This window comes from Mobula birostris, chromosome 27 (assembly GCF_030028105.1).
Source record: "Mobula birostris isolate sMobBir1 chromosome 27, sMobBir1.hap1, whole genome shotgun sequence".
In the NCBI taxonomy this organism is placed as follows: Eukaryota; Metazoa; Chordata; class Chondrichthyes; order Myliobatiformes; family Myliobatidae; genus Mobula; species Mobula birostris.
Genome location: NC_092396.1, coordinates 25,964,511 through 25,978,835, shown reverse-complemented (window position 1 = coordinate 25,978,835; position 14,325 = coordinate 25,964,511). Strand labels below are relative to the sequence as shown.

The 14,325-nt window shown below is 44.7% G+C and overlaps 1 protein-coding gene across 6 annotated transcripts in view; it reads left to right on the top strand.

The window, feature by feature from the left end:
* The window catches only part of LOC140188740 (kazrin-like), a 709,679-nt gene extending 701,636 nt beyond the window's left edge, over positions 1-8,043 (top strand). For 4 of the 6 annotated variants that reach the window (XM_072245329.1, XM_072245328.1, XM_072245332.1 and 1 more), the window contains 2 exons: positions 3,303-3,441; positions 6,911-8,043. In XM_072245329.1, the coding sequence (XP_072101430.1) occupies positions 3,303-3,441; positions 6,911-7,066 (295 nt within the window). In that variant the 3' untranslated portion in view covers positions 7,067-8,043. The remainder of the gene's footprint in view (positions 1-3,302; positions 3,442-6,910) is intronic. The other 2 variants (XM_072245330.1, XM_072245331.1) reach the window with 1 other exon arrangement.
* Positions 8,044-14,325: the final 6,282 nt, after the last annotated feature.

Sequence of the window (14,325 nt, the reverse complement as noted above, 5' to 3'; positions counted from 1 at the left end):
CCTACAAAATTCTTACTATGCTTGAGAGACCAGATGCAGTATTGATGTTTTCCCGATCTGAACCATTGGGAACCAGTGGTCATAGTCTCAATGTAAAGTAAAAGGACTGAAATAAGAATTAATTTCCTCACCCAGAAGGGGTGAACCTTTGGAATTTTCTTCTGGGGAGCTATAGGGGCTTAATCACTGAGTGTGACTAATACAGGGACGGACTGGTCTTCAGATATTAGGGAAATCAAGAGTTAGGGGGTTTGTACAAATAAATGACACTGGTACTGATTTGGTTGAATGGTAAAGCAAACACAAAGGGCTAAGCTGATCAGCCCTGCTTCTATTTTTTCTGCCAGAAATCTTTGGCTGATGATTAATTTCCTGCAACACCTTAATGCTCAAGGTCACTGGATAGGTGGGGTTTTAGCTGCTGATATTGCTTTGGTCTTCAACTTTGGAGCCATTTCCCTGCCAAGTCAATCACTGGTACAAAGATCAAGGCACGACCACAGCTTAAAAAAAATTAACAGCAGAAGTTTATCCAAGCTCAGGGTTAGTGGGATAAAAATTCTGCTCTGTCATATGATGCACCTGTACGTCAGAATTTCTAGCCTTGTGCAAATATTAGTTATTCCATGCCTTTTCAGGACTGTGTGATTCATATTCACGTATATAGTGATCTCACTTTAGGTTGTATGTCACTTGTCACATGTATCTGCAGCCCATGAGTAGATCACCTTGTACATCAGATTGCCCCCATGATGCCTGCCACTGGAGGTTTCCTTTGTGACCAGCTCTCCCACTTCAGCCTTGAACCTTAACCTGATCATTTCCTCTGCTGACTCCAGACCGCCTTACCCCAAAATCATGCACTCTTCGAGGCCCCCAGTCAACCCTCAAGGTCCAGACTCTCCGTAGTTCCCATGCCACCTCATGCTGTGATCTCCTCCGCTGCAACCTGGGCCACTCTCCACCTTAGCCAGACACCCCCCAGCCTACAACTCATGATTTAGCACTTACATGATTTCCTCTGCAGCTGGTAGAGGCCTTGGTGCCATTTAGTTGTACTGGGCCTGTCCTTTTGCAGTTATCATCTTGGACTTTTGCCCATAGAATTTCACAATGGGTGTTTCGTTCAACAAAAATGCATTGGCTTTTCAAGGTGTGTATTAACCTCTGGCCTAATAGTTTGTCACTCTGTTCTCTAGTCACCTTGAGTTAAGGGTTCTTTCCCACCATTAAGACCACCCACCTCCTCCTTTGAGGTTCTGCCCATCTCTACTCCATTGCTGCCTCTTGTCCATAGCTAGCAAAGCTCTCATCTTTGTTTTTGTACCTCCAGACTCGGCCATTCCAGGGCAACCTCCTGCCGCCATCACTCACAATGTGAGCTCATCCTAAAGTCTGTGCCTGTATCTGTGTCTGTGTTCTATTTTTAACCCTCTCATCTCTGATTTCAGATCTCTCCAGGTTCTATTCCTGTAATCTTCTCCAGCTCTTCAGATGATGTTTCTCCAGATATGTCCTCTTTCGACCCTGTATCGTCTTCTCTCCACCAGTGGCAGTGACTCTGAAGTCCTCTCCCTGACTCCGTCCACCTGTCCATTGAGACATACTTTAAAATCAACCTAATTAGCCAAGATTTTGGTCACATGTCCCAAGGTCTTTGATATGATTACACTTGTATGAAGCATTTTGACATGTGGTACAAAACTAAAATGTTCCACATCACTGCAAGTTCCTGAAGGAATCTTGAATGTGATGTCCGGGACGGATTCAATACAATTATTATCACATCAATGTTGCAAAGCTTTCCTAATTTGACAGTATTAATACTTAGACCTGACTAAGGATGATTTTAGAAATTGTAGGGTTGGCGCATTGGAGCAATGGAACTCTGGCGGAAAGTTGGGAAAGGCTGGAACAGTCAGAAATGAATATCAAGCTCTGTTGTACCTGTGCTTGCAGTAAATATGGATGCTCTTTGGAGTGAGGAGTTACCCACTCCTCAATATCTTGATAGGGACAGAAGAACGAGAAAGAGAGCAAATCATTTCCTGCTGGTTTCAGGGAATTAGCTCAATAACATGACTTCCCTAACTGACCTCAGGATATCCTTAAGAATAACGTGCCGTTAGTTTACTGAGGAAGTGCTTATTGGAGCATTGGAATAATTCATAATGCACAAGCATGACTTGCTGGGTCCCACCCTTAATGCCCACAGGAGCGTTACTACCACTGGGAACTGTTTAATTAGTTAGCTTTTCAAAGAAGGAAGTTCTGTTTCATCTTCAAACACCACCAGAAAACAGATTAATCTGTTGTTCATTTCACTTACTGCTGCATTAACTCCTACGATAACCAAGGTGACAAATCATTGGAGACTATTTTGTTACATGTGAAGTACTGAAGGATTCCTTTTAACTTAAGTGATACACACATCACCAGCATGGTCAGTATTTACTACAGGCCGTCTCAGCACCCACCCAGCATTGGGAAGGGAGTTACAGCAACAGTGATGGAATTTTCAGATATGTTCAAATCAAGACACCATACAAAGTGGAGGAGAACTTATAGGAGAATATGTTCCTATGCAGCAGCTGTGCCTGTTCTACTGAAAAGCAGAGGAGGGTAAATGATAAACACCCAAGGAGATGTTGGGAAAGTGACTCATAAATTGGCGACGGTGATTCTTTCTGGGTCTGTGGCTTGTGCTGGTGATAAGCTGATACTGGGCCGGGAAGTCTGTGCAGTAGGGGCAGCGGGGTAGCGTAGTGGTCAGCACAACGCTTGGTGACCCCGGGTCCAATTCCCACCAGTGTCCTGTAAGGAGTTTGTACGTTCTTCCCGTGACCACGTGGGTTTCCTCTGAGTGCTCTGGTTTCCTCCCACAATCCAAAGATGCACCGGCCGGTAGGTTAATTGGTCATTGTAAACTGTCCTGTGATTAGGCTCGGGTTAAATCAAGGGTTGCTGAGGGCCGTGGCTCAAAGGGTTCTGCACTGTATTGCAGTAAATAAATAAACAGGTAGATATCCAGATGGATAAATAGATAGCTAGATGAATGAATTAATGAATAAACAAAAACAACAGATAGACATAGCTATACTGCATATAAGACAGGGGCGCTTGATAAATCTGTTCTGTGTGCTGACAAGGCCCATACTCCGAGTTCATGCCTAGTTTGAAGTATAAGATCTTCAATGATATTTAGCCCATGGCGTATTATGACTTCTATGCTTTGTAACGAGGCTTAAGAACTGATAAGAATGTTTTATTTACTTTGCAAATGACCTGTTTCTCGTTTGCAGGCATGGACTGTTACAGGAAAGTCAGAGACTGGGGCAGCTATGTTATGTACAACAGGGCTTTCTGGGATACAATCACGCTGATGAGAATGCTCTGGAATATGTAGAGGATGAAACCAGCAGAAAGTACAGAACAGGAAGGGTGAGTTCAGCACAGTGAGGCTAGAGATGGAGCAACAGCTGAATTCATGTGAGAATGAATTTCAGCAATTATCAGAATTCAGAGTTTTCTTTCCCCTTCACCACCACCACACTCTACCACCTACCCATGAAGGCAGCATATCTTGCTCTTCATAGTGTCACAGAGTCGGAGAGGTTTGCCACACAGAAGCAGATTTCACTCATTTCCATATCCTACATCTCATCCCATTTTATTCTTCCCATTTCCAGGGGCAATTAAGCTCCTGATGCACAGACCTTTGGGATATAGGAGCAAACCGAAGCATTTAGGGGGGAACCAGTGCAGTCACAGTGAGAATGGGCGAACTGCGCACAGACAGCGGCCAAGGTTAGCTTTGAACTGGGTCCCTGGCACCGCATATCTACGGCTGCAAATCTACGCGAGAAAGTCTGCAGACGCTGGAAATCCAGAGCAGCACACACAAAAGTGCTGGGGGAGCTCAGCAGGTCAGGCTACACCCATGGAAATAGATAACCCGGCCGACGTTTCGGGCCTAGACCCTTCTTCAGGACCGAAGAGGAAGGGGGAAGATGCCAGAATTAAAAAGTGGGGGGAGGGGAAGGAGGCTAGATAGAAGGTGATAGGCAAAGCCAAGTGGCTGGGGAAGGTACAGGGCTGGAGAAGGAGGAAGTGCCACCCTAAGCATCTGGGAATATACATGCATCCGTTTCACTCCACTTTGAACACTTAGTAGTGCTGCACCTCTCTCCAAGGGCCTCTGGAGGTTAAGGAGCTTCACTCTACACAGTGAGCTGTCCTCCAATTATACTTCGAACCCCTGAAGCCGGTGAAATGGGGAGGGGGGACCCTCACATTTTTCATCATTAAGTGAACAAAGGCTTTTCCACTGAGATCAGTGTAAAGCAGAGCCCAGCTTACAGCAGAACCCCTGCACTTTCTACTGGACTCACGATAGGCTGTCCCCCAAGTAAATCACCACCACCTAGTTTTTATCTAACCGCAGGGCTCGCTGTAAAGTTGCTCTTCCCATCCCAGTTACACATGCACTGCCATCGCCCGTTAACTAACATACCATCAAACCATAAACCTCTTGCACCACATCACTCACTGTGTTCTCCACTGGGCAGGTAGGGGATCATTTCATTCACACCTGGGATGTCAATAGACAATAGACAATAGGTGCAGGAGTAGGCCATTCAGACCTTCGAGCCAGCACCACCATTCACTGTGATCATGGCTGATCATCCACAATCAGTACCCCTTTCCTGCCTTCTCCCTATATCCCTTCACTCCGCTATCTTAAGAGCTCTATCTAACCTTTTCTTGAAAGAATCCAGAGAATTGGCCTCCCCTGCCTTCTGAGGCAGAGCATTCCACAGAACCACAACCCTCTGTGTGAAAAAGTTTTTCCTCAACTCTGTTCTAAATGGTCTACCCCTTATTCTTAAACTGTGGCCTCTGGTTCTGGACTCCCCCAACATCAGGAACATGTGTCCTACCTCTAGCGTGTCCAATCCCTTAATAATCTAATATGTTTCAATCAGATCCCCTCTCATCCTTCTAAATTCCGGTGTATACAACCCCAGTCACTCCAATCTTTCAACATATGACAGTCCCGCCATCCCGGGAATTAACCTCGTGAACCTACGCTGCACTCCCTCAATAGCTAGAATGTCCTTCCTCAAATTTGGAGACCAAAACTGTACACAATACTCCATGTGTGGTCTCATCAGGGCCCACATGTCGTCACCTGCAGAATCCCACTACCTGCAAATATGATTGAAATCTAAAAGTCTCCGGGGAAGCGGGTGGGGAATGGGAAGACTGTATCGCATTATGGTGTATGTTCTTGGTTAAGCCCTGAGGGCTATCTGTTGCTCAGTTCAAGCATCTCTTCAGACTATCCTTTCTCCGAGAGTCTGTAGCTTCTGTTTGACTCTTCAGTTCTGACACTGGAGATGAAAGGAAACTTTTCCGAACACATTGAAGAACAGTTTTGGATGCATATCTTACATCTTATTTTCATTCCCTTCAGGTTAAGTGTACACACAGTGGCCATTTTATGAGGTACATCTGCACATTAACCATTAACACAAATACCTAGTCAGCCAATCATGTAGTGGCAATTCAATGCATGAAAGCATGCAGACATGGTCAGGAGGTTCAGTTGTTCATTAGACCAAACATCAGACTAGGAAAGAAATGTGATCTATGTGACTTTGACCAGGGAATGATTGTCGGTGCTAGATGGGGTGATTTGAGTATCTCAAAAACTGCTGATCTCCTGGGATTTTCATGCACAACAGTCACTTAGAATTCACAGAGAATGGTACGAAAAATGGAAGACATCTAGTGAGCAGCAGTTCTGTGGGTGAAAGCACCCTATTAGTGAGAGAGGCCAGAGAAGAACGGTCAAACTGGTTCAAGCTGACGGGAAGCCGGCAGTAACTCCAATAACCACACGTAACAACAGTAGTGAGCAGCAAAGCATCTCTGAACACATCGAACCTTGAATTGGATGGGCTCCAGCAACCAGAGACCACACCGGGTTCCCCTCCTGTACCTAATAAAGTGGCCACTGAGTGTGTAATGAAGCAATCGCTCATTTTAACTGACTGTCGAAGTCAAAGCAACCCTCTCACCTGATACTCGATCAACGATTTGCATCAAATCAAAGTTTTCAAGTTCATTTAGCACTTTTAGTAGAGGAATAATGAGGAATCAGACAAAAGATCTTTGTTCAGTTTTCTTCCCCTTTTATTCACCATGGTTATTTTTGCTTCTACACCAAATATTCGGCAGTCATTCTGCCAATCGAAGAAGTGGGGGCCAGCATGGTGGTTTAGTGGTTAGCACAGTGCTTTGCAGTACAGGAAACAATTCCCCCCCACCCCCCACCGCCACCTGTAAGGAGTTTGTACGTTCTTCCCCCATGACTGCCTGGGTTTTCTCCCTGTGCTCTGGTTTCCTCCCAGAGGCAAAGACATTAATAGGTTAATTGGTCATTGCAAGACACTGCAGATGGAGATAACAAGTAAATAGGGACAGAAGTAAACAGGTTATATAGAGAGGTAGAGGGTTAACTTGATGATGTTTTCACATGTCCACCAATGCTGTCCGAAACAACAGTTACTATATGTCATAATTGAGTAGAAGAAATGGAAACAAACTCTCGCCAGTACATTTATAGTTTCATAATGGGAACTCCAACTGGAGTGTACAGTGTAGGATTCAACACAGTGATACAGCCCCCTTCCACCCAGTGCTCACAGATCACATCATTTCTCCATATTCCTCCCTTGACCATTCTCATCAAAGCCAATTATCCAGTTGGTGCCCTTTAGTGCTTCCTGTGACCTTGTTCTACACCACAAGCTCTACAGGTCAAGCTCAGAGTGCCAGGCACTAGGACAAACACGTTTGAGCGGTGCACACTAAAATGTAATCTTCTTTCTTCCCCCAAACTCAGGGACCAATGGATTCAATGAAGGCCTTTGGTGGAAAAGACCTCTGCTTCCATGAAGGCTATCCCTCCCGCCCACAAGGTGTCACTGAGGATGAACTGTCCAGACCAGCACGTTGCTCCCTCCAGACCTTCACTGGGATAGAGGTTACCAATGTATAGGGCCAAGTTGTTCACTGGATACTGGAATCAACTGGAATTTTTTCACTCACATATGCAACCACATAAAAGTAAACCAGCTGCTCAGCAGAAGACTTTCCGGCCAAGTGAACAGATTTATTTTATATTTATGCTAAGTGGATTGGATCATCGTTATTTCCAATTGGCTGCGAGTGGCTGCTGTTGCCATGGGAAAGCAGTTGAATGCTGAAGGTTTGCTGGAAGGCTATCTCTTATTAACCAGCTGAAGCCCAAGCTACAGTTGAGATGGTTCCCGAGCATCAGGCACATTGGATCCATCCTAAATCTAGCTTTTCAGCACTGCAGATCCTTATAGAAAAAGAATTTTGATTTAACTGAATGTGAAGAGGATGGAAAGACCACAAGGGACTTGCTCTAATGTCTGGTTTCCATCCTGTACCTTTTAACTTAAGTGGAGATAGTTCAACATTCCTCCTAACTCTATGTCATAAAAAAGGCTTATGTCCAACATTAAATCCGCTGTTCACATAATAATGGAGGAGTTTCAACTTCAGAGGGTAGGCAGAGGACTCTGCAAACATTGTAACTGAACCAGGCCAGTTCTATTGATCACCACCTGCAAAAGACAGTCCAGATTTTTACAAGGGGAGGAACGTCCAGGAAGTTTTACTTCAATACAATTCCTTGCTTATATAAAACATTTTCATTATCAGATATTTACTCTCTCTTGCTTACCGCTGCTATGGAGAACATTGCTCGTCATTGCGTAGGTAGGGTCCTACAATGAAAATGTTGAACCTGGAACTAACTAGGACTTTAATGTAGCCTTGGCATTTTGAACAACCAGTTGATTTAGTTAGTTTACCAAGAGATACATGTCCCAGCTGGGCTTTTGACTTGGACCACTGAAACCTTGATTTGACTTTATTATTCAGCATCTCCCCCTGATGCTCTAAAGAAACTAATGTAGAAATGAACCAAATGGATCTGGAAGGTCCCAGCAACACACATCAAAGTTGCTGGTGAACACAGCAGGCCAGGCAGCATCTCTAGGAAGAGGTACAGTCGACGTTTCAGGCCGAGACCCTTCGTCAGGACTAACTGAAGGAAGAGTGAGTAAGGGATTTGAAAGTTGGAGGGGGAGGGGGAGATCCAAAATGATAGGACAAGACAGGAGGGGGAGGGATGGAGCCAAGAGCTGGACAGGTGATTGGCAAAAGGGTTATGAGAGGATCATGGGACAGGAGGCCCAGGGAGAAGGAAAAGGGGGAAGGGGGGAAAAAACCCAGAGGATGGCCAAGGGGTATAGTCAGAGGGACAGAGGGAGAAAAAGGAGAGAGAGAGAGAATGTGTGTATATATATAAATAAATAACGGATGGGGTACGAGGGGGAGGTGGGGCATTAGCGGAAGTTTGAGAAGTCAGTGTTCATGCCATCAGGTTGGAGGCTACCCAGACGGAATATCAGGTGTTGTTCCTCCAACCTGAGTGTGGCTTCATCTTTACAGTAGAGGAGGCCGTGGATAGACATATCAGAATGGGAATGGGATGTGGAATTAAAATGTGTGGCCACTGGGAGATCCTGCTTTCCCTGGCGGACAGAGCGTAGGTGTTCAGCAAGACGATCTCCCAGTCTGCGTCGGGTCTCGCCAATATATAGAAGGCTAATGCCCCACCTCCCCCTCATACCCCATTCGTTATTTATTTATATACACACATTCTTTCTCTCTCTCTCTCTCTCTCTCTCTCTCTCTCTCTCCTTTTTCTCCCTCTGTCCCCCTCACTATACCCCTTGCCCATCCTCTGGGTTTCCCCCCCCCCTTCCCCTTTTCCTTTTCCTTCTTCCTGGGCCTCCTGTCCCATGATCCTCTCATATCCCTTTTGCCAATCACCTGTCCAGATCTTGGCTCCATCCCTCCCCTGCCTGTCTTTTCCTAACATTTTGGATCTCCCCCTCCCCCTCCCACTTTCAAATCTCTTACTAGCTCTTCCTTCCGTTAGTCCTGACGGAGGGTCTCGGCCTGAAACGTCGACTGTACCTCTTCCAATAGGTGCTGCCTGGCCTGCTGCGTTCACCAGCAACTTTGATGTGTGTTGCTTGGATTTCCAGCATCTGCAGAATTCCTCATGCCTGGAAGGTCCCAGGTTCAGTTCTAAGTGTGCGCAGACTGGTTCCCCACAGATTTTGTGTGTTACCTTCCCGCAGAACCCATGAAGATGTGCAGTTACCTGTTTTACATCACCAATACCTGTGTCCATATGCACAGGAGCAGAATTATGCATTTGGCCCATCGAGTCTGCTCTGCCATTCCATCATGGCTGATATATTATCCCTCTTAGCCCTATTTTCCTTCCTTCGTTATGTACCCTTTGACACCCTTACTAATTAAGAACCTATCAACCTCAGCTTTACAAATACCTAATGATCTCACCGCCACAGCCATCCGTGGCATTGAATTTCACGGATTCATCACCCTCTGGCAAAAGCATTTTCTCCTAATCTCTGTTCTAAACTGACATCCTTCTATTCTGAGGCTGTAGCCTCTGGACCACTACAGCAAACATCCACTCTATCCAGGCCTTTCCATATTCGATAGATTTCAATGAGATTCCGCGCCCCCCCCCCCATTCTTCTAAACTCCAGTGGTGCTCCTCTCCCACCCACCATCGGCAGCCTATCAAGTTGTTGCCTCTGAGATGGTGACTCACCTGACATTTTGAATTAGCTTGCTTTAGTTCTGGGAGAAGTGAAACTAGCTTTCCATTGACATGAAGTTCCAGCCAGATGCGTCATTCCATGTAAGGCTGGAAGTACAACTGTCCAAGTCAGCTTTTTACCTTAAAGAAAACTACCCAGCAGTTATCCAGCACAGTAACTACTTACAGAGAAGTTTGTGTAGCAGATTGTTTCGAGCTGCGAATGAGATAAATTGACCAACAAACCACAATAAGAGTAAGGAAAAACGGAAATTTGCAAAAAAAAAGGAAATAAGCAAAATAAAACATTCCTCAGTGTACTATATCTGTTTGTTAGTTAAGATGCAACATCATTGGTACTAATTCAGTTTGACAAACTAACAGTGCTAAATCATTCATAAATTGTAGAACCATAAGTGTGTTTGCGCTGCTTTCCTGATATATTGGAAAGCAGCAGCCAGTCTGACACTACTCTCTTCTTTAACAAGAACGAGACTTGAACTGTTTTAACCTTCGGAGAACGTTAAACTAATTGTACTGATTTTACTTTGTATTCTGTGAATATTTGTTGAATAGAGAAAGGCAGTGCTTTTTTTTTACTTTAAATGTACTTACAGAGATTTTATATTATTTTTACACTTATATTATTTCAAATACTCACCAGTAATCTTGAGCTTCCAATGTTGCCTTTTATATGTTTCTTTTTCCCTCTAATACATCACTGTTAATTACTTAGAATTCAAATGGCACTTAAAGACTCAGTGATTCTCCCACAGAGATTGCTCAAAGGTAACTGATTCTTCCTCTCTATAAAAAAATCTGTTTTTCAGTGTCTTAACCTGACCAGACTTGCCAACTCAGTTTCACCTTATTCCAGGAAGCATCATCACATGATCCTTTCCATACTTCCACCATAGTCTCCCACCATTGGTCACCAATCTGTCAATCTAGTTTCTCTTCAAAAGCCAGTCAGAAGGAAATTAGTCTCTTCATTGTTCCTTGTTTAGCCAGTCAAATAAACAGGACTAGATAGTTATATCCGTAAATAAAAGCAAACATCAAGGACTACTTTGTCTTTTTGGAAAAAAAAGGTGCCACTCTGATCTTTGGCCAGAGATATCAAAGTGACCTTTTGAAACTGTGCATTAAGTTGGTGAAACAAGGGTGGGAACAGTGTAGAATTTCAATAACTGTTACAGGCATCATGTTTCCTTCAATAACTCTAGGTTCAGTTTTCTGAGTGTGTGTGGAGAAGGGGAAGGGTAGAGTGTGGTTGGCTTTACTGGTAAATATAACATCATTAAAGCCTGCTGCCCACCAGTGTCGCTGACTAAGCAGTGGAATTATGAGTGAGCAATATCAGCTTTGGGATTTGGTTCATGTTACCTTGAAAGGAGACATTTCCAAGATTGGCCTCAGTCTGTTGTTGGGTCAGGTGACAAAGCCTTAGTTAAACCTTTACTGTCCCATATTTGGTATGCTATATTCCTATACCCGGGGTATGGGTGGGTACTTGGAATGCACTGCTGGAGAAAGCGGTGGAAGCAAACCCACTAACAGTATTTAAGACATCCTGGGCAATGAAGACTATGGGCCACGATGGGACTAATATGGATGGATACCTTTTGCTCAGCGTGGATATGGTGAACCTAATGGCCTGTTTCCATGCTGTGTGAATCTTATGTCTATAAGACATTAAAGCCCTCCTCCTTCCCTTTCTCCAACTGTCCAGTCTCCTCTCCTATCAGAATCTTTCTTCTCCAGCCAATAACCTTTCCCACCCACCTGGGTTCATCTATCACTTCCAGTTAGCCACTTTCCCCTCCCCCTACCTTTTTATTCTGGCATTTTCCCCCTTCCTTCTCAGTCCTGAAGAAACGTCGACTGTTTATGTTCCTCATAGACCTGCTGAGCTCCTCCAGGGTTTGTGTGTGTGTGTTAATACCCACTGCCACTTACCTCTGTGTTAATGAGGCTGAGGCTCTTTCCGAGGGTATAGAATCACCAAACTCAACCTTCCTTTCACTACCTGAGCTTAGTGTGGAATAGAAGAAGATGGTTCTGGGAATTCCCATCAGGTGAGGCAGCATCTGTGGAAAGAGAAGCAAGAGTTTACGTTTCTGGCTGAATACCCTTCGCCAGAACCGGGATGGAGAAGATATAAGATAAGACCCTGTCTCTTGTCAACTTGACAGAGTGAGCAATTAGGAGAGATGGAGAATTGATCCCAGAAGGTCGTTGGTGCTGGGCTGGTGAGGTGGAACGTCGGAAACAGAGGGATAAATCAAAGTGATGCAGGAAGCTTCACCTATTCAGGCAGTCCCTGAGGTAGCAGGTTCACTCTGGGTGCTGTGACTGGTAGTGTTCTGAATGCCCCTAGGCTGTGGTTTTACTGAAAAGCTGAACAGAACCACCAACAGCGATCCCTGAACACTGATAACGTTTCCACAACCTGAAATGATAAAAGTAGAATTATGCCTCAGCAAGGACCGTGAATCTGTGGTCATGATCGTGAATTAATAGGGTCACGGAATGTGATTCCTGAATCATCTGCGAAAAAAGCCCATGGGAAAGAAAGGTGATTTTATCCAGTCATAGTGATTGATCCAGAAGGTCAGCTCCTGGTGACACTGCTCAGGGCATTTCCGATTTCACAGATATCCTCTTGTGCTCAATACAAACAACTACACGCAGGAACCAGGGAAATCAGGAAGGCTAGCACTGGTGACTTAGCCCCTTGAACCTGTTCCATAGCTTTTACCTACTCAATTAGATAACAGCTTATCAATATGTCAAATCCCAGCCCAGCAGCCACACCATGGAGACGACCTTTGCTCGCCCCTGAATCACGCTTTATCTGTTCCCAGAGACTGTGGTGAGCACATGTCAGTCCTCTTGGAACCTGGCCCACAGTAGTGCTGATCAGAATTGCTCTGCACAAGAACGGTCAATGGTTTGACCTCCCAGTGGGGCTATTTTGTGAATGTGTAAATATGAACTTAACAACAAGATAACGTTCCGTCAACCCCACTCCCACCTCCAAAACTGCATCTCTTAAAGGCAGCTGTGCAATACTGACCAGGCGATTCTCTTTGACGGATCTCAGCTGAGTGGCAAAGGTGAGCAATCATGTCCTGTTGAACCCTGTGGGACATGCTTACATCAGGATGTGGGCTAAGGACAGAACTAGACACAACTTTGCTCTACAGGGTGATTGACAAACCCACCCCACTCATTGGCTCAAGCGTAGGACACCCTTGTGAATATGTAGCCAGAGGGCATCTAGTGGGCACAGACCTTGCATTCCGGCAACCATGCCTGGCAAAAGCGGGCAATATCAGCAAATCGAAAATGCTCATTGTGCCTGAAAATTCACTAAGGGAATTTCCAATCAGATGTTGGATGTTGTTCTTTGGAACTCCCTATCTCAGATGGTTGGAATGTGATGAATCTTTAAGGCAAATCTTTTTGGACGTGTATTTGGAGATAATATGCCGGGGCAGGGTTGAAGCTGAAGATAGGCAGAATCTCATTGACTGTTGCAGCTGACTCTAAACACCCCACTTGTTACTTTTTATGTTTTTAAACTGATGGAAAAATAAAGATAATATTGACCGTCTTCTATTTCTTAAAGATTTACAATGGAGTTGGAGCAAATTAAGGGAGCCAATGGCTATGGTCTATCGCTGGCATGTAAACATCTTCTACCTAACTATTCTAATGTGCATTCATTACTTTAATATTTTCAGAACTTCATGTAAATAAAAGATATATGAATACAAAGATAACAAATGGTTCTGGTTTCATTAGTCTCTGGTTCACCTCAAATACTTAACTGCAGCATGTGGTTTGGGGTCAGTGACGAGGTCATTTAGAGAGTTGGCATACAGCCCAGGCTTTCTCAAGCTTTGTTTGTATCCTAGAGCAGAGCCTGAAGTCTAAACTATGGTGCACTCACCAACTGGTGGGTATCACTTTGCTGTTGAGATCCTCCGCAGTCAGGTGAAAGGTCAGTGGTGGAGGGAAATCAGTAGGGAAAGCAGAGAAAAGCCAAAAGTTTAGGGTCATCTGGCATGGAAGCAGGCACTTGGCCCACCAAGTTTGGCATGGGCCCCTAAATCCTAAACACTTTCTACAGGGGCATAATTGAGAGCTTTCTGACTGGCTGCATCACTGCCTGGTATAGGAATTGTACTTCCCTCAACTGCAGGACTCTGCAGAGAGTGGTGTGGACTGCCCAGCGCATCTGTAGATGTGACTTTCCCACTATTCATTTACACAGACAGGTGTGTAAAAAGGGCCCAAAGGATCATTGGGGACCCGAGTCACCCCAACCACAAACTGTTCCAGCTGCTACCAACCGGGAAATGGTACCGCAGCATAAAAGCCAGGACCAACAGGCTCCAGGACAGCTTCTTCCACCAGGCCATCAAACTGATTAATTCATGCTGACGCAACTGTATTTCTATGTTATATTGACTGTCCTGTTGTACATAATATTCATCATAAATGACTATAAATTGCACATTTAGATGGAGACGTATCGTAAAGATTTTCACTCCTCATCTAAGTAATAAAGTCAA